Source organism: Cynocephalus volans, chromosome 2, assembly GCF_027409185.1.
Source record: "Cynocephalus volans isolate mCynVol1 chromosome 2, mCynVol1.pri, whole genome shotgun sequence".
Lineage (NCBI taxonomy): Eukaryota > Metazoa > Chordata > Mammalia > Dermoptera > Cynocephalidae > Cynocephalus > Cynocephalus volans.
In genome coordinates, this window is record NC_084461.1 from 220,886,025 (window position 1) to 220,909,844 (window position 23,820).

Here is a 23,820-nt window from a genome sequence, read left to right on the forward strand (position 1 = left end):
AGGGCTCTCCCTTTGTGCAGCCTTGCTTTCTTTCATCCTGACTTCTCATGTCTTCTCAGGTCTTCCCCTGGAAGAACTGCCCAGTCTTGTATGTCCTCAGCATCTCTGGTGTCTGCCTGCCTCTTCTCAGACAAACATTCTTCTTGCTCCATGTCATTCTCGCACCCTGTTCTCCAGTGACAATCCTCCAGGGCCCTGGGCACACACTAGGTGCGGGCTGACTACCCTGCCTTGCCTCCAAGTCCGCAGTGCTTGTGATTCCGCACCCATCTCCCCATGGTAGTTTGTTCCAGTCCAGCCCTTCAGCCCCCAGAACCACCAACGCACCGTGTACAGGACACTGGCACCGCACCACCAACTGACCCGTCCACCTCCCTCCTCCCCAGGTTTCTAAGTTTCTAATCGCTGTTCAAAGCCCAGTTTGGAGGAAAATGCCCACTCCTCCGTGGCGCTGTCATCAGCGATTTTCATCTGCCCCCCTCGAAGCTTTTAAGGGGCTAGCGAGCTGGCTGTCGTTTGGGCACAGGCATGTGTCACAGAGTGTAAATGTAGTGAGTGTGCACGGCCCGCGTGGTGTTGGAGGGGAGGGGAGCTTGCTCACTGTGTTCCTCTCTGTGCAGAGATCCTTCACGGTGCTATGCGGTTCAGCAACAACCCTGTCCTCTGCAACGTGGAGACTGTCCAGTGGCAGGACATTGTCAACAAAGACTTTCTGAGCAACATGTCCTTGGACTTCCAGAACCGCCTGGGCAGCTGTAAGTGTTTCACAGCATCCTCTCTGCCCCTAGCTCCTGTGGCGGGTGGAGCTGCACAGCGTGAGGATGGGGAAGGGACAGTGCATGTTTAGTGACATGTCTCAGTCACCTAAAACAAACTAGGCAGTGAACAGATTACCTGCCCACTAGGAGAGCACTTACTGAAGATGGAGGTGAGAGTCTGTTTTTCGTGGTGAGAGGCAGCAGGCTTGCAGATCACCCCTGGGCAGCTGAGCCTTGTGTGACCCTTGAGAAGAGGCACTGGTGGCACGGCAGGCGGTTTCCCATCCTGCTGCATGGAGACTGGCCAAACCCCGTGTGCTCTGACCTGCCACTGAACCCCCATGTGGCGCAGCCCTCCGGAAGCACTGGGCTGAACTCTGCCCAGCCCCCCACCCCCCTCATGACAGCCACAGGGTGGAGGCTTCTTGGTATCTCCCCGAATGCTTGTGACTGGTCTCCTCGGTCTCAGTCCTTCAGAATAAGAAGTGATCACTGCTGCCTGCTTCCCTGTCTCCTACAACCATGCAGCGGATGGCTGTTTTTCAGAAGCAAAGAAAAGTTATACACACAATGTGTCCCAGCATTATGCTGTTTGCATGAAGTTTGGAATTTGAAGCTAAAATGAGCGGGTTTACTTAAGGGGAAATTAAATCTATCACCCACTCCATACACCAGTAAAAAGTCCAAATACATACTAAATATACATATAGTAAAATATCCAGTACATACTGAAGTGCTAGAAGGAAACGTAAAGGTGAATAGTTGTAATATCAAGCTGAAGAAAAGCCAAAGTCAGACACCATAGAAGAAAACTTTCGCATGAAACAGTGTTAATGACAAACAGGCAAATACTGTGCAACATGTGATTGCTATGAAGAGGGTACATAACTATCCTTGCTACGTAACTATCCTTGCTACGTAACTATCCAAAGTAGTCTTAAAAATCCTAAGAAAAGATGAACCTCCCAGTAAAGACACAGCCATGGGTATGAGCACCTTCTCCCTCTTATACACACACACACACTAGGATGGCCAAGAAATAAGGTAATAAGTTATTTCTTAATAAAAAGAAGGTCAAAATAAAATAGGGAAGCATCATTTTTGCTTTTGCTAAGTATTTGGGTTCCTTTTGATTGTTAGATACCAGGTCAGCAGGGTTGTGGAGAAACAGAAATTCTCAGAATGCTATTTTCAGTATAGCCCTGAATTTTTAAATTGATGTTTAAGGTGCTTTCTTGATGTAATTAAATAAAGTGCTTCATGTGGCTACTCAAAAAGAAAAAAAATAAAAAAGAAATACTCATGTTCTGCTTGCTTGTGAGCATATAAATTAATAAAACCGAGTCAGGAAGAGAATTTTGATAGTATGTATTAAATCTTCAAAGTAGTGTACATCCTTGACTCATGAATATCACATCTAAAAATAATATAAAAAGAAATAATAACGGAAGTGAAAATCGTAAGAGATGTAGAAAAGTAGTTTTATGCAAGAATATTCCTTGCAGTTTTATTGATAATAAATTTTGGGAACAAATTATATATCTAAAAATAAAAGATTGGTTAAATAAATTACGATACAGCATGCTGTCAAAAATCATGTTAGGTAGAAAACATTTAAAGGCATGGAAAAATTGTCACAACATTTTGCTAGATTGTAACACAATGTGTCGTGTGATTCCACTTCTTATTTAATCTTATCACATATTCATAAGTCTATGTTAATTACCTCTGGGTGACTCTCTTTTCTTTTTTCTTTTCTCTATTATCCATATTTTATATAATGCATCTGCATTTCCTTTTTGTCATAGGAGGTTGATAATAGAATTATAATCAACCTTACGTTCACTGGTTGGCAGATGTTTCCCCTGTTACGGAAAGATGCATTTTTATTTTAAAGTTTTTAAAATTTAACTATTATATACTTATAATAGAGATTTGGAAAATATGTCGAAGTATAGGATAAAAAGTGAAAATAACATAATTTCACTATACAGGCACAACTCCTTTTAACATTTCCGTGTATTACCTTTTCTCTTTCCTTTCCCTCTCTCCCTCTCTCCCTTTTTCCCTCTCTATCTGCCTCTCCACAACGTAGAGCCCACACTGTGGATTTGGTGTTCATCCTGAACGTCCTTTATGTCCCTAATGAGCACCAGTACTGCATTAACACCTTCATCCCTGGTAGTGACTGTAAAAGTTGTCAGTCATATTAGGGAATGTCTGGTTCAACAGTTACTTGGTAAAATCCAAACTTGAAATCTAAATTCTCCCAGAGACTTAACTCTTCGTGACTGCAAGAGACTTTGGGACACACATTAACTCCTGTAGGTCATTATGTCTTTGCGGTGAAAGATACGTGCATGACTGATCTCTTTTTAACAAATTTGGAGGTCAGTGTGTCCTCTCTATATAAATCCTGCACTTTGGTCTTCAGATTTCTCAGTGCTGATAAAAACAAAAGCAGGACTAATGAGATTAAAAACATTGTAGATATAATTTATAAGTCACCAGTTATAAAGACTGCAAAACTGATTGACCAGTTACAGATATTTCCAGATGGTTAATGCAGGTTAATGCAGCTTGCAAATTGGTAGCGAAGGTTTTAGATAATCAGCACACTGATACACACCTTTGACATTTTCGCCCGCTGTGCACCATCCTGTGCCTCTCTCTGGTTTGGAGTCTAGGAGTCTTATTTACAGGCCATGATTTAACATCAGACCCCAGTGTCTCCAGGGAGGTTAGCCTACCCGGTCACTCAAGACTGGAGATGGCAAGAATGTACTGAGCACACACCTAAGGCCAAGCAGATTAGACGCCTTGCCCTGTTGTGGAAGGTGCTGAAAACGTTCCAAGCCTAAGCAAGTTGGACATCTAGAACCTTGAGTTCACTTAAGTCCCTGTTCATGGGGCCTGTGATGAGGCAATAATTACTCTTTGCCTCAGTTTCCACACCTGAAATGTGAATGAAAGTAGCACATGGCTCACCTTTTTGTCTCATGGGGGTCTTTTAAATCATTGTACAAAGCCAAGCAGCCAAATAAACAGAGAATAAGAAATTTGAAAGCTTGTCCTCATTTCTAGAACGTTACTTAGCTCAGGGCCTTGGAAAGGCTGTCCTCAATTTCTCGTCATTTGTTCTCTTTCATTGTGGTATGAATTTAACTATTTTATATTTCAGGCCAAAAGTGTGATCCAAGCTGTCCCAATGGAAGTTGCTGGGGCACAGGAGAGGAAAACTGCCAGAAACGTAAGTCAGTGGACAGAGGCCCAGACAAGCATGTGACCACCCTTCCCTGCCCTACTGAGCTGGCTGGATTTTTGTTTTCCCTTTGAAGACTCCAGAACACTTTCTTGGTTACAGGGCCAGATGTTAGCAGTTACGTGAATCTTGCACATCTCACTGTGTGCAATTAGTGCAGGGTGGGCTATTTTTGGCACTTCAGCCTGTCACAAATAAGTGAAAGTCGCTGCCCAGATGCCAGTCATTTCTTTGAACAATACGTTCAGCACATTTTCCTGGGCGTGGAAGACTTGTCTGTGTTTATATGAGTCACCAGCTTCTCATTTCCTCCCCCGCCGCCTTTCTTTGGTGCCCACCTGCACAGAAGTACGAGCAACGTTTCTCACTGGGGGTTTTCTGTGTGAACCCTACTTCAGGATAGAACAGTTAATTTACCTGGGCATGGTTGTATGGCTCAGACTCCCAGTGGCCAAGGAATCTGGGGACATGTCAGCTTAAAGCCTGATTGTCTGTCCTTAAGTTTAATTGTGGCTTGGCTGTCACGTCCTTTTAAACACCACTTCCTGGCAGGCCTTGTGGTGTTCATATGTGCTTTCTGTAGTGCCCCAATCTCAGTTCTAACTAGTGTCTAATTATTTAAGAGATCTCAAAGTCTAGCCTTGATCTGGTTAGCTCTCTCAAGGGATTAAATATAAGTAGCAACATAAGGCACCATGAGGAAAGGCCGTGATTTGATTTGGTTTGGTGGACTGTGAACGCTGAGAAGCTTCGGCAAGCCTCAGAATCGGTGGATCCACCCTTGTTCTGGCAAGTGCTCCCTCACCACCGGCTCACGGTGATCTTTGCTCTTTTCCAGTGACCAAAGTCATCTGTGCCCAGCAGTGCTCGGGGCGTTGCCGTGGCAAGTCCCCCAGCGACTGCTGCCACAACCAGTGCGCAGCTGGCTGCACGGGGCCGCGGGAGAGCGACTGCCTGGTGAGACGCCTTCCTCCATCCCACCTGCCCACCCTGCCCCACCAGCCCCCGGTAGCATTTGTAGTAGCAGACGTGGGTGTTGTCCGCTGCCTATGGACAGAATATCTTTTATTATCCTGCCTCTAACACTTACTGTGTGACCTTGGACAAATTATGTGCCTGCCCTCCCTGTGCCTCTGTTTCCTCATCTGACAGTGGTAGATATTAAAGTCCCCACCTGTCAAGTGTGACTTGATGTGGCATGCATCCAGAGGACCTGGGCACAGAATAAGCACTAAACACTAACCACATGCTTCTCTTTGTCATGAATGTTTACTGCCGCCAGCAGCAGCGGCAGCATCACGCTGTTTATTGTGTCACCTGATTCTATCACAGACCTAGAGAGTGGATGCTGTATGGTCCCCTAAGAGACCCACCCAGAGCCATGCAGATCTGGCTGGGACTGCATCTGGGTCTCCCAAACCTAGTTCCTCCCTGTGCCTTGTCCCTATTCTTGTCACTGTAGCTGCAGAAAGCTCTAACAAAAGCCTTGTTGCCCCAGTGGACTGTGGGCACCACACGGAGGTTTCAGATCAGAGGCACCTTGGGAGACGCCAGGGCTGGTAGATGTGATTCCCAGAGTCAGTGCTGAGTGCCGGGAGGCCCACCCTCAAATACAACCCAGAACACTGTTTCAGAGAAGGAAAGAGTCTTAAATTCTAGAGGCTAGACCCAGCCCCAGGGATCTTGACTCAGTTGGTCTGGGCTGATTCCACAGCTCAGAGGAAAAGGCTGTGTGTGGGACTCTTAGGAAGAGCCACCGCTGCCTCTGATCTGGCCTCTGGTACATGGCGCCCTTCCTAGTCAAGGTTTTCTGCAATTTGGCAATACATTCTAAAATGTATCTTCGAGTTTCTTTATTAGAGAAATCCAATATAAATTGAATTGATAATTTCACACTAAAGTTACCACTGTACTGTGTGAACTTCATCATTTATAAATTAATAAAGAGATTTTTTTTTTTCTGGTCATAATCCATAAATTATAATAGCCGAGACAGGATATTAAAGAAAATACGTACTTCTAAGAGGAAGGTCTTTCTGACTCTCCTGAGTACTTTGCTAGATTTTTCCACTCCAGTTAGACACCTGGGCACTAAGAGCTAACCTGAGCTTTCTGAACGAAATCAGAGCAACACTGCATCCTTTGTGACACATGTGTGTTCCCATATTGCAGTCTAGAAAGCCGCCCCACTCTTGAACTCGATTCCTCTTCTGTGTGCAGCCTTTCCTTCTTTGTTCTTAAAGTAAATAAAACAGAAGGTTGTGGGCCTGCGCATCCTTTGTGGGGCACGGAGTGCCCTGCCTCGCTTGACCAGACCTGTCGTCCCTCCTGTGACAGGTCTGCCGCAAGTTCCGAGATGAAGCTACATGCAAGGACACCTGCCCTCCACTCATGCTGTACAACCCCACCACGTACCAGATGGACGTCAACCCCGAGGGGAAGTACAGCTTTGGTGCCACCTGTGTAAAGAAGTGCCCCCGTGAGTGCATCGCATGGGAAGCCTTTGGTTTGTTAGGCGTCCTTGTCCTGTGGGGATCCCTGAGTCCCCCCTGTCGTAGGCAGTCTGTGGGTCGGTGTGTTTGCCTCGCTGTCAGGCAGAGGTGAGGGACTGGCACTGCTGAGGGGCAGAGGGCAGTAGCTGCTGCTCAGGTGATAGGGCTGCTGTGGTCACAGGGCATCGTCAGCTGCATGACAGGAAAGACAGCTGCTGCCCAGCCCTGAAACTGCAGTAGTCCAGAGTGCACAGTTGTCTGATTGGCACAAAACCATGGTCTGTTGGACCTGACTTCACTCTTCAGCTCTTGTACTAAGCAGTTATTTAACAGACCTAAGATAGGGGATATAGCAAGATACCTGCCTTCTTGAGAGCTGTGCCTATCAGGAGCACTGCAGAAGTGCTGGGCTTGCTTGTTCGTTATATTTTCATTGCTTGTGTTTGTGTTTTGCTTGTTTGTATTTGCATTCTGGTGGCTGTAGGGTTTAAGTGACAAAAATTATCTCCTAACAGAGAAAACAAAATATTGTCCAATTGAAGACCTTTGGAAACCAGTCGTGATTTCTAAGAGGGGAGATTAACTCTTAAAAGTTTAAAAGAACAATTATGAGGGGGAGATTTTGCCCTGCCACATTTGTGTGTGTAAAAAATTTTAAATTCTGTGCAAGAAAAAACAAATCACACACAGAAATAAAATAATAAGCCATTTAAAGTAAATGGCAAACTAAGATAAAGAAAATTTTGCCACAGTTATGACACGGATATAGTCTTTGAGAGAGGGCTTAAAATAGATAGAGCTTTAAAATCCATTGGAAAACACTTAGAGCCTCAGATAACAAAAGCAGACAATTCACAGGAGAGAAATTACGGATATCCAGTCAATATTTTTGAGGATCCTACTTCGGGAACTCAAAACAGGATCACATAGAGCTCCTACAAAACAGCATAGGAGTTAATATTAACACAAAGAAATTGCTGTAAGTGTGAGGGGAGGCGGAGGAAAGGACTGAGGGACCTGGCTGGGTGGAGAGCCTGTGGGTCCTACCACCCCTGCAAGGGGATCCTGGCCAGGTGGGAGGGGACCCACAGGGCAGAGCCGGTGGCAGTGGCAGGAATGAAATGCAGCCTCAGCTGTGACCGCTGTGGCAAAGAGTGTCTTTGTTAGGTTCACGTATTTTTAATAAATATTTAAGCTTTAACTCTAAGTCCTGAAGACAGATGCTATAGAAGAATGAGCTGCTCAGAGGCGCTGGTGCCGGTGAGCACGCTGATGTTGTCTCCCTGACACACGCATTTCCTGCCCGGGCTACACGTGTGTGTTCCCGTGTCGCAGTCTAGAAAGCCAGCCTGCTCTTGAGCTCGATTCCTCTCCTGTGTGCAGCCTTTCGTTCTTTGTCCCTACAGTGAATAAATCCAAAGGTTATGGGCCCGTTTCATCAGCCCCTTTAGAGAAAGACACAAGCACGTTTGGGGTGAGGGGGGTGGCAGGAGCACTCAGTGCCTCTGGCCACCTTCCTTTCTGTGTCTCCCACAGGCAACTACGTGGTGACAGATCACGGCTCGTGTGTGCGCGCCTGCGGGTCCGACAGCTACGAGGTGGAGGAAGACGGAGTCCGCAAGTGCAAGAAGTGCGAAGGGCCATGTCGCAAAGGTAGGAGCCCGCAGGGGCGTGGAAAGGGCTTTTGCCAGGATCTTGAAGCTGGGCCTGTGTGCCCGCCTCCAAAGGAAGACATCTCACTCTTCTTTAAAAAGGAAAAAAAACACTGAGTACATTGATTTTCAAGGGAGAAGGTGGTGCTGCCCGCGGGGTGAGGGCATGAGCGGGCGCTGCACATTTGGTCAGGGCTCAGATCAGAGCCTTGCAGGGCCCCCGTGGCAGCAGGTGTGTGCGCTGTCCTGGGCAGAAGTGACGGGGTTAGCATCATTGGGAGCAGTCAGACCACAACCCAGACCGAGCAAGGAGTAATGGGGAGGAGAATGCAAGGCTGGTGTCTCCGCTCACATGTGTCCCCAGAGCCGGCCTCGGGGCCTGGCGCTTGCTGTCCCTCCATCAGTGCTTGCTGCATGAGTGATGGCAGGTAGAGACAGTTGTCACACAGGCATCCCTACCTCCTCCTGCCCACAGAACCCCAGCTCCTCTTAATTCAGCAAGTGCGAATGGAATAAACATCTCTCGTATCTTAACAGTTTGTAATGGAATAGGAATTGGTGAATTTAAAGACACACTTTCCATAAATGCTACGAATATTAAACACTTCAAAAACTGCACATCGATCAGTGGAGATCTTCATATCCTGCCCGTAGCATTTAGAGGGTAAGTAACAGTTTAAGTTACTTGTATACAGAAGAACAAAATCTGCTTTTTTAACTGGCAGAAATTGATAATCAATAATTCTGTTATTCATTTCAGTGACTCCTTCACACGTACTCCTCCTCTAGATCCAAAGGAACTGGATATTCTAAAAACCGTAAAGGAAATAACAGGTTTGTGCTGGCATATTATATAAATGTAAATGGGGAATCAATGTTTTATAGAGAAAATGTTCAGAAATATTTCCTTCTCCTCTGTCATGAAAATACCTCTTCTGAAATTCTACCATTAAAGACTAGTGCTTTGACACTTTTCAAAAATGCACTTCCTGTGCGTGCAAAGAGCACTTTTAGCCAAGGCGCAGGTCACTTGCAACTGAAAGGAACATGTTTTATCCCTCACTCTCACCAGCACAGCCTTCTTGGTGGCCCAGTGACTGGAATGCACGGAGGGAGAGAAGGGGAGCGGGTATGGGGACAGTGTGGGCTCACAGGGCCTCTAGTGGGCCTTGGGTCCATCACTGCCTTCTGGGCTCCATTTTCTTCATCTCTAAAAAGGGAGTAATTAGACCTAAATCACAAGGTTATTTCTAGGGTTGGAATGAATTCAGGTAAATGTGTAAAAAGTCCTTGTTTGTAACAACAGCTCAGTTACTGGCAGCTGTAATCAGAGCATGAGCCTGCTTGGGGTAATTAAATACAGAGCCAGTTGGGGCATCGGGGCCGCAGCAGGATGGGGAGACTGTTGGGGGGAGTCGGGCAGTGGGAGAGTGGCAGCCAGACATGCAGAATTCCCCAGGAGAGGGCTGGGCTTACATCTGCACGTGCGTGTACCTGCCCAGTGAAGATGATCAGAAGAATCAAATCGAATCAAATTTTCCATTTACTTCTCGCATCATACTCTTGTGAGAATCCTAGAACAATGGCACATCCAAAAAGAACTTTCTAAGTGGTGTGAGCCTGCACCTTCCTTCTGCCTCACAGGGTTTTTGCTGATTCAGGCTTGGCCTGAAAACAGGACTGACCTCCACGCCTTCGAGAACCTAGAAACCATCCGCGGCAGAACGAAGCAACAGTAAGTTGACCACAGCCAAAGCCCGGGAGATTATTTTTGTCTTTTTATTTTGAAATTAGACTTACAGGAGAGTTGTGAAGATGATCTGCAAGAGTTCCCAAATACCCTTCACTCAGTGTCCCCAACGTTAACATCTCACGTGAGCAGGTACGAGGATCAAGATGGAAAAATGACCACTGGTGCAACGCTGCTCATGATACTGCAGACTCCACTCAGAGGTCACCAGCGTGCCTGTGCCTGCATTCACCGCTGCAGAGTCCACCCGGGAGCCCACACCGCGGTCAGCTGTCACGTCTCTGCAGCCCCTCCCACCGGTGCTAATCTCTCGTGGCCTTGACATGCCTGAAAGTGCAGTCGGGTGTTTTGTAGGACTCCTCTCAGTTTGTGTCTGGCTCATGTTTTCTCCTGATTACACACACACACACACACACACACACATCTTTAATATAGAAAGAGTGATCATTAGTTTTGTGTGAGGAGGAGTTTGGGAATCTGTTGGTCACACCTACCTTGGAAACAGTCTGGTTATGAGAACTGTTTGCCATAATTATCCCCTAAAAGGACTCATGGTATTGTGCAGTACTAAGGCAAATCAGACTCCATGGAGCACACCTTGCCCTCTGTAAGGTGTCTTGGCTGTGCATCTCTGATACTAAACATAGAGCTACTGTTGCTTCTCTGAAGTGCCCCTTTGCTCTGAATTCTCAGGAATACTTTCTTTGCTCACAGTTCATACAGAGACAAGGGATTTAGGGTGGTTTTCTTGGATGACTGGTACATACCACTCGGCATAGTTTCAGAGATTTAGACAAGATAAGGGTTACTTACCTTTCTGTTCACATTTGGTGAGAAGTCTGGTGACAGCAGGGTCTGCTAGACAGGACGACCACTGGTTCTAGGTGTGGCTCAGCAAAGCCTCAGGCTGTGCTACAGGGAAGACCCCAGCCTCGCCCCTGCTGTCTGGCCTGCCCTGGGCAAGTGTCAGGGGGAAATTCTGAACAGTCTGGTTGCAGGTTTCCTACACAGGGTCTTTTGCTTCTCTGGAACCAGGTTGGGTCAGAGGGGAGGAAGGGAGAGAGGATGGCAGAATAGCAACAGGAAGAGACGGAGCCTGCAGATTACGCCTTAGACCTTTGCCATCCAGCGCCTTGATTACCAGTCTCTTTATTCATTTCTGTCCCCACTGGCCCATTCCCCATCCTAGTGTCAAATGAGCTTCCCACAAATGCAGATCTCTTTCCTATGGCTTCCATCAGTTACAGACCACAACCCAAGCTCCTCCACAAGGTGCACACAGTCTTCTGTGCCATGGCCACCCCCAGACCCACTGCCCACCCCCCTGCACATGGACAGTGCAGCAGGAGCTCCTGGTCCTCAGCACCCATCCCGTGCCGCCTGCTCCTCCAGGTTGTTGGGGACTTTTCTCCCTTACATCTGAATACCTTTCATCCAGCCACCTGATGAACTCATAGTGGTCACCTGATAGAGTCCTAGTGCAGTGCTGGGTGTCGAGCAGGGAGAACCAGAAGCCACCCTGTCGTGGGCCTGCTGCCCCACCATACCTGTGCTTCACTGCCACGGTGCCACTGTCACTGTAGGTGTTGTGTCGGGTTAGAAACATCTGCTCATATGGCTGTGTCACCTCCAGACAAAGCTTCCTTGAGAATTGGATACATATTTAACCTACATAGAATGTGGCACATCGTACCTCAAATGTTTGGTCAATAATACACGAATAGATAGGGTGGGTGGATGGATGGACAGACGAACCTATGACCTCTGAAATGTGTTTGGATGTTTGAGAGGTCAGAACATGTCAATTTCCAGGCCAAAAAAAAAAAAAAATGTAGTAAATAAGGTAATGACATGAAGACCCACAGTTTACCACTGAGGTTAAAGATACGAAATGAACAAGGAATCAGCTTTTCTCTGGAGGAGCTTAAAAACACATGCAGTTTTCTAAAGTTGCAACATGCACCTTCCACCATGTGACTCTCAGTCATCAGAAGGCGGCTGGTAGTAAATCTAAGGTGGTCCAGAAAAACAAAGTTTTTAGTGATACATGGTTTTTATAATTTTTCACAATGTTATTTTTCTTCTCTCCCATTTAGTGGGCAGTTTTCTCTTGCGGTTGTCGGGCTGGACATCACCTCCTTAGGCCTGCGCTCCCTGAAGGAGATTAGTGATGGAGACGTGATCATCTCAGGGAACCAGAACCTGTGCTATGCAGAGACCATAAACTGGAAAAGACTGTTTGGGACTTCCGGTCAGAAAACCAAAATTATAAACAACAGAGGTGAAAACACCTGCAGTGAGTAGTCACCTTCCGTGTTCATCATGAGATGGTTCCAGTGGGGCATTTATTTTTATTTAGGATATTGAAGGACCATTCCCAAGCATTTAAATTACTCTCTTCACTTCTTAAAAAGCAACTTAAAAATCTGCATATTCCTAATTGTGAAGTTATGTGAAGTTTGTCAGAATTGTTTCCAGATCATTGTCCTATTGCAGGATGAGTCTGCCATGAGGTTGTGGCTACCAATTTCTTGTCACTTAAGAACTGAATTTGGTATGAGTTATGTTACCTTCTAGCTGCGGTGGCTCCCTGCACTCTTTAGCCTCCAGTGACCACAGCTGAACACACACGCACACAGAGAGGAACAGGCACTGGATAAACATTTCGTGTGAACATTCCCTGTTCTGATTTTCAAGCCATGAGCCAGCTTTGGAAGCTGGTCAGTGCACCAGGCCTGTGGTGAGGCCCTGACCCCTGGCAGAAGCAGATCTGAGCTCAGGGCTGTTCTGACCCTCCCTGGCTTTGAGACCTTGGTCAGTTCCCTTCATCTGCTTTGGCTTTGGCTTCCTCATCCGTAAGACGGAGATAGTCATGATTCCCACGCCACAGTGCTGTTGAGAGAATTAAAGGGCATGCTGTATGGGACACCCCCGGCTTGGTACCTTGCATACAGCCATGACCATGACCTTCCATCAGCCTTGGTATTTGCTGTCAGTTGCTGCCCAGGCCTGGCGCAGGTGTCCTGGGCACCCAGTAGGGAGGAGGGAACCTGGTCAGCCTCGGGGAAGCCTATTCTGTGTTCCCCTTTCAGGAGCCCGACCCCACGCATGCGGGTGGGTCTCTACTGCCCCCTGCCCTAGTTCCACAGCTGACTCCTGTGACCCACTCTGTCCTCCCAGGGGCCATGGGCCACATCTGCCATGCGTTGTGCTCATCAGAGGGCTGCTGGGGCCCAGAGCCGAGAGACTGTGTCTCCTGCCGAAACGTCAGCCGCGGCAGGGAGTGCGTGGAGAAGTGTCACATTCTGGAGGGGTGAGATGTTGTTTTTTATGTCCCTTGTTCTGGTCAAAAGGAAGACCCAGGGTTATTTTTATGGGTTTATAAAGTTACTCAGTTTGATTCCTTTCCATTTTTTTCCCTTTTGGGGGGGTTGGTTTGCTTGTATGTTTGATTTTTGGCAAACTGTTCATCACAATAGAAAATAAGCAAAGTTTTTTTGTTATTGCTTAATCCAATAATTTATAGAATCTCTTTTCCTGGAAATATCTTAAATTGTCCTTAGCTACTCAAAGTTCCCAAGATAAATAGAACAATCATAAATGGTTCAAATGGCCGAGATTGTGGCCATTGGGTCTTGGCAGTTCACTGTTCCTGGTATGTCAAAATGTATTCATGGATACAAATCATATGTCTTGGTTAATTTTTATTTTATGAGCCCCCAGCGTGCATTGAACATTGACAGTGCAAATAACTTTAAACATAACCATGGACAAAAAATAAATTTGTATGGTTGTTGAATTTGGTTGCAGTAATCTAAATCAACAGTTGTGGATACTATGAGAATCTTAATATCGATGTAAGGTTTTGAATGACTACAAATAATGATGAAAAATAATTAATAGGAAGGTAAAATTGAAGGATAGAGAGAGGCAGAGGCAATTTTTTAAAAATTTAAAGAAATGGGGAAACTACATGATAGAGATGAGCCATAGGAGTTACAAGTGGCTGCAGGAAATCTTTCTGTGTCATTGTCGGGGTCGATCACAGCCTGGATCCAGAATACCAGGGTACTTCAAAATTTGTGGGAAAATAGAATTAAAAGATAATACGAATCTTTCCATGAACTTTTTTTTTTGTCTTTTTCGTGACCGGCACTCAGCCAGTGAGTGCACCGGCCATTCCTATATAGGATCCGAACCCGTGGCGGGAGCGTCGCTGCACTCCAAGCACCGCACTCTCCCCGAGTGCACCACGGGCTCGGCCCTTCCGTGAACTTTTTGAAGTACCCTTGCATCAGTCTGTTTTCTGTTGCTTATAACAGAATACCTGAAGCTGGGTAATTTATAAAGAAATGAAATTTATTTCTTACGGCTTGGGAGGCTGGGCAGTCCAGGGCCTAGGGAGCACGTCTGGCAAGGGCCTTCTTTCTGGTGGGACTCTGCAGGATATCACACCGCGAGGGCTGGGCAGGACCATGCCAACGTGCTCACTTGCACACCTTATACAGTCGCCAAGTGCCACTCCCATGATAACCATTCATCCATTAACCCAGTAATCCATAAATGGACTGATCTATCCCTGAGGGCAGGGCCCTCATGATCCAATCACCTCCTGAAGGCCCCATCTTTCAACAGTGCTACTTTGGGGATCCGTCTTCCGCATGAGCTTTGGAGGAGTCAGACATTCAAGACTTGTTAACCCTCATATCCAGGAGCAGCAGGAGAAGACCAAGTGCAGTTCTGTAGGAATCCCTTAGCTGATGGGCTCAGGATGATTTGCATAAATGATGGTGCTGTTCCAACTGCAAGGAAGGAATACTGGTGCAATCCTTGCTGCTACAAATAGATCCTCATTTCATGTTTCCAGTTTTCATTCTTTAAAGAAACAAGGCAATTAAAAGAACCACGTTACGGGTGCCCTGTGTCCTTCCGTTAGTGCAGAGAGACCCAGTGTCCAGCGCAGCTGCTCCCTTTGCAAGACTGGCCCCTTCAGCAGGGGTGGTGACCCGGAGAAGAGGCACAGAGCAAATGCCCCTGCGTCACGTTTGGCTTAATCAATGCCACTTGCCTGAAAGGGAGGACTTACGGCACTCGGAAGTCCTCGTTTGCTGCTTGGAGTGAACATGTGTAGTGAATGACCAGGCAGAGCTTAGTCTTTTTAACATCTGTGGCGACTGTTTTGTCTTTTCAGTCAAGCATCAGCTTCTTGTTTAACATTGATCTGTACATCTTGACAAGTGTTGAAAATATTACAAGCAAAATTTTTCACTCCTGTTTTCCACACTTACTGTTTTTAGTAGTAACCACTGAGCAAGTTTTAACATCCTCCTTCCTTTTCCCATCCCTTGCTCTACAATTACTATTTCTTTCCAGTTCATTTAAATATGCATGAATCTGGAAGAGGGTGGGGCATCTCATAAAGCCTTTTTTTTTTCATCTTTTGGCTTGCTTAATATACAAAAACTAGGCCTGTAGAAAAATGTAGGAAAGGTGTTTTGTTATAAGTGAAGCGTATGTATTTATTTATTTAGGGAGAAGATGAACAAGGATTCAGTTAATAAGATCAGCTTATTATATTACAGTATAGTCCTAGAGTCCCAGCTCTTTGAACTTTACCTGAAATTGAGTTTCCGAGAAAGGGGATTCGTGTCCCTGAGACAGTCCACACGACCCGCGTACTGAAGCAGCCCTCAGGGCAGAGCACTGATCAGTGTTCTTCCTTCTCCTCTTAGGGAGCCAAGGGAGTTTGTGGAGAATTCCGAGTGTATACAGTGCCATCCGGAATGTCTGCCCCAGGCCATGAACATCACCTGCACGGGACAGGTAAGGAGCCCCTCCATGCTATTCACTCCCACTTCCCCGGGAAGAGCCTGCCCACCAGCAGAACCATGACGGGGACCCAAGCCATCCTGTGGCCGGGAAGGACAGCCGTCAAGGCCCCTTCCCAGGGAAGAACCAGGGGGATTGACAGCTGTACCAGAGTGGCTGTTGTCACTTGTGGGAAGTTGTCACACAACCACCTTCATCTTTCCTGGCCTATATCCCCAAACAAATTGAGCGATGACATTTCTTCACCACAGCACAGGGAAGCCTGCAGTGGGCCTGGTGCCCGTCAGCCAGCTCTTGCGATCTCTGACATCTGTCACCATTGCTTTATCATTTCAATCAAACGTCATTTTCAAATTCTTCTTTAACACTAGCCTAGGATCAGTGGAAGGAGTTTTAAAGAAGCTCCTAGCAAAACTTTTTAAAATCCAGTTTCATATCTACATGTTCAATAACAAATCTTATAAAGAACGGAGAACTCAGCTGCCTTGCACAGTAAATGTTCCAATGCTGTTAATTCTCAGTGTTATTTATAGACAGAGCTCTGTTTGGATTGAGCTTCAACAGCCATTATCTACATCTACTAATTGAAAACGTCTTTCAGACGTTCTACCTAAATCGGGCAGAAGACGAGAGGACTGTGTTTCGGGGTATAGGCTGCCAGCATGGCTGGTTGCAAAGTTTGTAGGTTTACATGTTTTTAAAGGTTTACATGGTTTATAAGTTTACCATTGGTTTATAGGTTTACATGGTGTTGGGTTCAATTTTCATCATTAAAGTAAAATAATTGGCAAGACTGACTCATTTACCCAGCTGTTCTGGCTCTGGATATGCTCAGCCTTTGAGTGGACAACGTTGAGACACTGAGGAACTCAGCCTGGGGAAGATCCTTCGCTGCCAGTTTTATTTCAGTCCCCTGAGGAGCGTGGGGCACACACCGGGGCAGCCCCGACGCTCACTCCTGTGACTTTTGCATGGGGATTCCCCCGAGTTTACAAACACAACCAAATGTAGATTTGCTCAGTCTGTTATGCAGTCACCCCTACAGTTACATGTGCCACCTTCCTGTCACTGGAGAAACATCCATGAGGGTTTTCTTAAATTTGCCTCAGCAAATCTGCTTCCCTCAGAGATTCCCTTGAACATCAAATACAATATATGAGAAAGACCAATAAGATATAAATATCCACGTGGGCCAATCAAAATGGTTTTGACAAGGAGAGATGCCCACAGTGTGCTAAGTCACATGCAGCATAGAGTATAGTTTCTCTTAGTGTCCGTCACATGCATCCAAAGTGAGAAAGACTAAGTTGCTAACAGTGGCCAGATCCAGTAAGGTCAGTCACAGAAGAACCTGTTTTCTAAGAACTTCTAAATCACTTAGATTTTTTTCCCCACAGTAAATATTTTAAGTAAAAAGCTCCTTCCTTTTTGAGAAAGAAAGAGACACACGTAAATGTGTTTCTCCCCTCGGTGCAGGGCCCAGACAACTGCGTCAAGTGTGCCCACTACATTGATGGCCCACGCTGCGTCAAGACCTGCCCAGCTGGAGTCATGGGGGAAAACAACACCCTGGTCTGGAAGTATCCAGACGCCAGCCAGGTGTGCCACCTGTGCCATCCGAACTGCACCTTCGGGTGAGTGGGGCTGAGCTTGGAAGAGAAAGTGCAGAACACGATATGTCCTATCTCATGTATTCGTAAATTGAAAGTCTCCACAGTTTCCAGGCAATAAATTATAGAGGCCATGAACACAGTTTGAGCCATGGCCATAGCAGCCACCACAACATGCTCACGGGCAGATCTCAGTGCTGGTGGGAACACCTCTCTGTGCCTCGCCATGTGTCTCCCACCAGGGCTGGCCCTGCAGTGCCCCAGGTTTAGATGAGAGAGAGCAAGTGAGCAGAGGAACCAGGGCCCAGGCTGGCAGCAGCCGCCTCTGCCTCTTTCCAGAGGGCGTTTTGGATCTCGCCAGGTTACCATAGGTCATGTGGGGATTGACTTTTTCGTTATTTTGCAGTTAATAAAAGGTAGCATTGCCTGGAATGTTGTTTAAAGACATTTTAGCTAGTTGATTGTTAAGCTGTCAGTACATGAATTAAAACTATTTTGACTGGAATTAGCAGAAGCATTCTGATTTTATGTATCTTACTTACTGGAAAATGAATTTGGCCATCAAATTGGAGTACGGCCAACAATCAGAAAGAGAAGTTGAGTTGTCGTTTATGTTATTTCACATTTCCTGTACTTCTCAAAATCTGCAACCTTATTTGGAACTGCTCCTCTTTCTCTCCCTGGATCTGTCTGATGCAGTGTGGCCTTGGAAAGTGTCTTACCTTCTCTGTGCCTCCCTCTCTTGGTCTGTAAATTGGAGTAACAACCTTGCATACTCATGGGACTTTTATGCGGGTAGGGTAGTGTATGTCGTGTACTTGAAACAGTGCCTGGAGCAGGGCAAGCGCTGGACCAGTGATGGCGCTGACGTGGGGGTGATGGTGACAATCGTGATGATGAGTGAATTTTCTAGGAAGACAATCACATCATCTCCAATAATGATATCTTAATCTCCCTACCAACAAACACAGTTTCAGTTTGTATCGTACGGGTCAGTTTCTAGAACAGCATCATGAGCCAACCGTGTCAGAGCCCACGGAAGCCAGCCTGATTCCCAAGGCTGTTGCACCCTCCCCCAGGCAGGGGGACTACCCAGGGGATGGGGAGGGAAACTTAAACAGGTCCACTTTTAAATGGAAGCACATTTTCATTGTAAGGGTTGAGGGGAGGCTTTCTTGGAAATTTTTATCCTGATAAATAGCATGAAAACGTGCCTATTTTAATTGTATATAGCAAGATTTAGTAACTAGCATAATTGCAGTTTGGCCTCCTTGACTTCGTATGCAGCAATCATCTCTGCAAATTTGTGTGAGGCCCTCATCAGCTCTCCCAGGGCCTGGTAATCTTGTGATACTTGAATGGTTCTCTCCTGCAGCACCTGTCCTGTCCCTGTACTGTCAAACAGCTCTTCAAATGTAAATTGGTCTGAGCTTGTTTGCACAGCTTCCTGTTAGCAATCCCCGTGGTTTTCCAATAGCACTTTCAGAGGCTGCATGAAATCCAGCATCTTGTCCAAAATTTGCAATTTCAGTATGCATTCACTCTGCATAATGCTCCTGTGGTGTGACATCCCCCAGTAAGGGACAGACTGCCACACGTGGCAGGACAAATGAGTGTGAGGAGGGATAGTTTGAGTAGGGCCTGGTTTATCAGCGTCAGTTCATTAGCAAATCTTTTTGTCTTTGCCTATTTTGGTGTTCCTAGAAGATAATAAACTGAAATAATCAGGCTGGTGCATTCCACTGTCTGAAGAAGCCTGTGTGTTTGCTTTATGAATAAAGCCCACAGGCACTGCAGGAGCAGGACTGCATTATCTGCCAGGGAAAGGAGGGGCCCGGCCCTCAAAACCAGGAAAAGCAGGATGCACAGACCTGAGGAATGGGGACAGAAGATGTTGAGGACCAGGTGACAGTGTCAGGCTTCATGCCTTTGAGATGTAGTTGTCCATCATTCCTCAGGCAATAAATTGTGCGTCTCAGAGCTAACTTACTCTGCCTTTTTAAACCATCATCCTGTAATCAAAACAATGATGGGTGGCCTGTCTCATCTTCCCATGAGCCACACTTGAGATGAATTCTGTCTCTTCTGCGTATGAGACATCTCATGAGGGGAGGAGTGTGAGACCAGCCCTGCTCCAGGCATCTGGGTCTGTGTCACGTGGCACCTCCCTGCCTCTGAGACTCTCTCCTGCCCTCGTCCTTTCCTCCCTCTTCTCCTTTCCACCACTCTTTTTCGGGGTTGCCAGGTTCCCCTGGGGTCTTCTTTCCAGCTCCTTCCACTCCCATTGGTGGCACCTTAATTTACCAGGGCTCGTTCCTCCTCTCTTGTGCTGTGATCATCTTCCTCAGCACCAGCCTTTTCTCCATTCGCTCACTGCCAAATGATCCTTCAAAGCTCAGGCTTGGCCGTAAGCCTGCAGGAGCTCCACGCTGCAGTCTCCTCCTCAGTCAGCGTGGCCCCCAGTACATGTCGCTAGACTGGGCTCCCGCACCTCCCGTATCTGCACTGACCTTCTAGAGCCAGCTGTGAGACACCGTCCCTATGTCACAAGTAGCATGTGAACACATTTCCGTAATGAGCTGATGGTGTTGCACCATGCTGGAATGGACCATGTCACAGAGCAGGCACCCACAAATATTTGCTGAGTGAATGAACCAATGAATATGTGTATAATAAATCACCACCACGGCAACATGGAGGTGCACTGTGATTTTAGTGATTTGAGAGTAATTTAACACACATTGGCTTATGATTTAATAAAAACTCTCCCAGAAAAAAAAAATGAACGAGAAAAATACATATTTCTCTTTCAATTCTTACAGATGTGTTGGGCCAGGTCCGGACGACTGTGTAGGCAGGTAGGTATCCCAGCCTGATGTCCCATGGGCCTCAGAATGGCCTGGCATGCTGTGCCGTGGACAGTGCTTCCTATCTTTTGGATCATCCTCTGGCACTGTCAGGTCCTCACGTCTCCTCTGGGCCAGTGTGGGGGTCTGGCAGAGACCACCCTGCAGGTTTCACCCTGCTCCCCAGGCCGACCTTGACCTTCAGTGGAGGGAACACGGGCCAGGAGGGGCTGGGACCCGTACATGTGCAGCTGGGGCTAGGGGATCGAAGCCCGCTGTTCCTCTGTGTACGTGGCCTGTCTCTGACTTCTCTGGTTACACCGGTTTTGCTTCTCTTCTGGATTCTCCACTTTTTCCCCACTAACTCAATTGGTTCTATCACAAACCCATGTTTGATGCAGAGCTCCTGGTTGGGGGAATTATCTCTCCTTATTTCCTTTTCCAAGCACATTGCTCAGCACTGGCAATTTCCTCCAGCATTTCAATTCTGCTCTATTTGCCATCGGTGCTTGAAATGCTGCCCTGAGAAAAGCAAGCCTGTGGATCCCTGCTCAGACTAATCAGGAAAAAGTGGTTTCATCAATCACCATGCCTAGTAAGGAATGAGGAATACCCAAAACATGTGTTTGCCATTTCTGATATCCCAGAACACTAGCCACACTTCCAGGCACCTCCACCATTTCTGATAATATCTACAAAATCCCTTCCCTCACTGGCCCTTCTGCAACTTCAGCACACTTTTGTCCAAGAACTGATGGTGCTGGCCAGTCCCTCCTGCCATCAGGTGCAGCATTAAAGAGAAATAAGGCAATTTCTCAGCCGGTTTCTCCTGTCACCCCATCTCCTCATGGAGCCTGCAGGGACACACAGCAAAAGTGCTCCTCTCTTCTACCATAATCTCATCACCACGGTGACAGATTCTATCATCGACTTTGAACCAGTCGATGACCGTTCTTTGTTACATTACCCTTTTTAAGAGGAAATAAAGTGTGTAAACTATCATTTTTATGTGGTACATTTGGCCCACTTAAGAGAAATTTGTTAGGACTCTGGACATTTTATATGACCAAATCATGCTGCTAATTAATCTTTGATATTCGTGAACATTTCCACCTGAAAACATGAGTCAATTTGCCAGCAGCTCACATGGGATAGATACTTAAGAAGAGTAACTTTCTAAAGACTCCAAATTGAGATGCTCCTTTCCCCAGTGAGCTTGCAGCCCAGCTGCCGACTTCTCCCTCTCTCTGAAATGAGACACAACCTCCATGGGAGGGAGGGGTTCGTGCACCCCTGCAGTTTGAGGCTGCGTGAAGACATTGCTCACTGCGACAGTGGTGCTTTTTATGTCTAAATTCTGTCACTTTACAACCTCCTGCAAGTTTATTCTTAGAGCATTTGCAGAGCTGCAGGTCCCATGTTGAAAGCCCAGCCAAGGACCTTCATAGGAGGCTCATGTCACTGAAAGTTCCCTCCACACCACGTGCCCAGGAGACCGTACCTGGCCCAGTGTAGACTTCTTCAATTGCGTGGAAATGCCCTTGGAAAGGACAAAACACAAATTCGCACAGAAAGCACTATTGAAGTCTAAATTGTATATTTTCTTAATCAACAAATTGAGAACTAAAAATCATATGGAGAGGTCCAGATGAGACCTCAATTTTAAAAATGCACAAAAGGGGGCCAATATCAGCATGTCATACAGGCAGGGCATGTGAACAGGGTGGTGTCATGAAATCTTCAGCTAACCTCACCCTCCCTTGCTCTCCTCCTCCTCCCAGGCCCAAGATCCCGTCCATCGCCATTGGGATTGTGGGTGGCCTCCTCCTGCTGCTGGTGGTGGCCCTGGGCATCGGCCTCTTCATGCGCAGGCGCCACATCGTCCGGAAGCGCACGCTGCGTAGACTCCTGCAGGAGAGAGAGGTGAGCAGCAGAGGCCCTCCTTTGAGAACTCTCAATTTGCAGTTTTGTATTCTAGATATATAATTGGATTATTTACTATGCATTGTTCCTGTCGATGGAAAAATCCAGGAAGAATCTGAATGTCCAATTATACCCTATTAGTTACATCTATCCAGCGAAATGTAAATAATTCTAGGCCAAGTCACAAAGTGCTTACAAAGTTTCGGAGAGACCTTTTTAACATACAGCACCTGTGTGCTCTCACAGGCGAGAGGCTTGTGCAGAGGTGTCTGAGCACCTGTGAAGGCGCTGAGGTTGAGATGAGAAGATAGGACTTTGGGGGATGCCCTGACCACACAGTGGCTGCTCCTGCCTGAGCGCTGTTTGTGGTTGTGCCAATGTCTGTGTCCACCACTGTCCCTGGGAGGAGGGACCACAGCAGCTCCTGAGCATAGCGGTGCTGTGTGTCATGGGCCTGACAAGACTGTCAAAGTGTGACCAACATGGGGAAATTTTCCTCACCCGAGATTTTCAGTCCAGCTAACTGGCCTGGAAACAGAAATAGAAATCGGGTGTGCTGAAATGTAGCTGTTCTCTGTTCCCACCATCTGTTAAGTTCCTTAGAGAAGGTGTGCATTTCTTGGCATGGGCCTGGTGAGTCATTTGCACTGCGGTGCAACCGCGTGGGCCGCCGGCTGGTGCTCTGGACTGTCGTGGCGCCTGTGTCCCGTGCAGGGTGGTGAGTGGGCACCTCAGGTCTGCTTCCTTGTCTCTCACAGCTCGTGGAGCCACTCACGCCCAGTGGAGAAGCTCCCAACCAAGCTCTCCTGAGGATCTTAAAGGAAACGGAGTTCAAAAAGATCAAAGTGCTGGGCTCCGGGGCGTTCGGCACCGTGTATAAGGTAAGACCCCGCCTGGCGCGCAGCAGCCTCCGTGTGTTACTTTCATCCTCATCTGCTCTGTTTTGCTGAGCGTTTGGGAAATTCCAGTGTTTTCCCAAGTAGTTGAGAGGAAATCCTTTATAACCTCAGTGACAAGTGGTCCCGTGAGACACACACACACAGACCAAAAGACGTCATTTATTTTTAAGGGATGTCTGGCCAGGCAGGGGGCCATGACAGATCAAGACAGGGGAGGGTGGCCTGTCCCTGCCTTACAGCATCAGAATAAAGCCCAGGTCAGAGGAGGTTTCTCTTCATCTGTGTTTTTCCTAGATCTTCTCTGCATCAAGTCTGGTTTCAGTGAGGCCTAGACCCAGCATCTTAGAATTCTGCAAGAAATGATCCATACTGATTTTATAACTGACACAAGCTTGAAATTCTTTTATCTGAATAATTGCTTAGATTCGCAGAGCCTGGTAGCTAAAGTGCTGCCGAGTTATCGTGACTCCCAGCACCCCTGGCCTTGGCATGCGGGCTGTGGCACCGTGGTCCCCTTCCCATTAGGACCGTATTACTATTAAAGTCCCTGCCTCTCACAAGTCAGCATAGTGCACAGTGTGAGGATTGCCAGGTGACGTCTTCTCTTTCTCTGTGTCACAGGGACTCTGGATCCCAGAAGGTGAGAAAGTTAAAATTCCTGTGGCCATCAAGGAATTAAGAGAAGCAACGTCTCCCAAAGCCAACAAGGAGATTCTTGATGTGAGTTTCTGCTTTGTTCTGCAGACATCTCAGGCGCTGGGCATCCAGAGCCACCTTTTCTGGTGTCTGGCAGCTTTCA

The 23,820-nt window shown here is 46.9% G+C and overlaps 1 protein-coding gene across 3 annotated transcripts in view; it reads left to right on the plus strand.

The window, feature by feature from the left end:
• EGFR (epidermal growth factor receptor) overlaps window positions 1–23,820 on the plus strand; it is a 176,676-nt gene that overhangs the window by 129,469 nt on the left and 23,387 nt on the right. For all 3 annotated transcript variants that reach the window (XM_063088058.1, XM_063088059.1, XM_063088060.1), the window contains exons 4-19: window positions 621–755; window positions 3,940–4,008; window positions 4,859–4,977; window positions 6,358–6,499; window positions 8,049–8,165; window positions 8,702–8,828; window positions 8,925–8,998; window positions 9,809–9,899; window positions 12,011–12,210; window positions 13,095–13,227; window positions 15,647–15,737; window positions 17,220–17,377; window positions 20,176–20,211; window positions 21,981–22,122; window positions 22,881–23,003; window positions 23,643–23,741. In XM_063088058.1, the coding sequence (XP_062944128.1) occupies window positions 621–755; window positions 3,940–4,008; window positions 4,859–4,977; window positions 6,358–6,499; window positions 8,049–8,165; window positions 8,702–8,828; window positions 8,925–8,998; window positions 9,809–9,899; window positions 12,011–12,210; window positions 13,095–13,227; window positions 15,647–15,737; window positions 17,220–17,377; window positions 20,176–20,211; window positions 21,981–22,122; window positions 22,881–23,003; window positions 23,643–23,741 (1,856 nt within the window). The remainder of the gene's footprint in view (window positions 1–620; window positions 756–3,939; window positions 4,009–4,858; window positions 4,978–6,357; window positions 6,500–8,048; window positions 8,166–8,701; window positions 8,829–8,924; window positions 8,999–9,808; window positions 9,900–12,010; window positions 12,211–13,094; window positions 13,228–15,646; window positions 15,738–17,219; window positions 17,378–20,175; window positions 20,212–21,980; window positions 22,123–22,880; window positions 23,004–23,642; window positions 23,742–23,820) is intronic.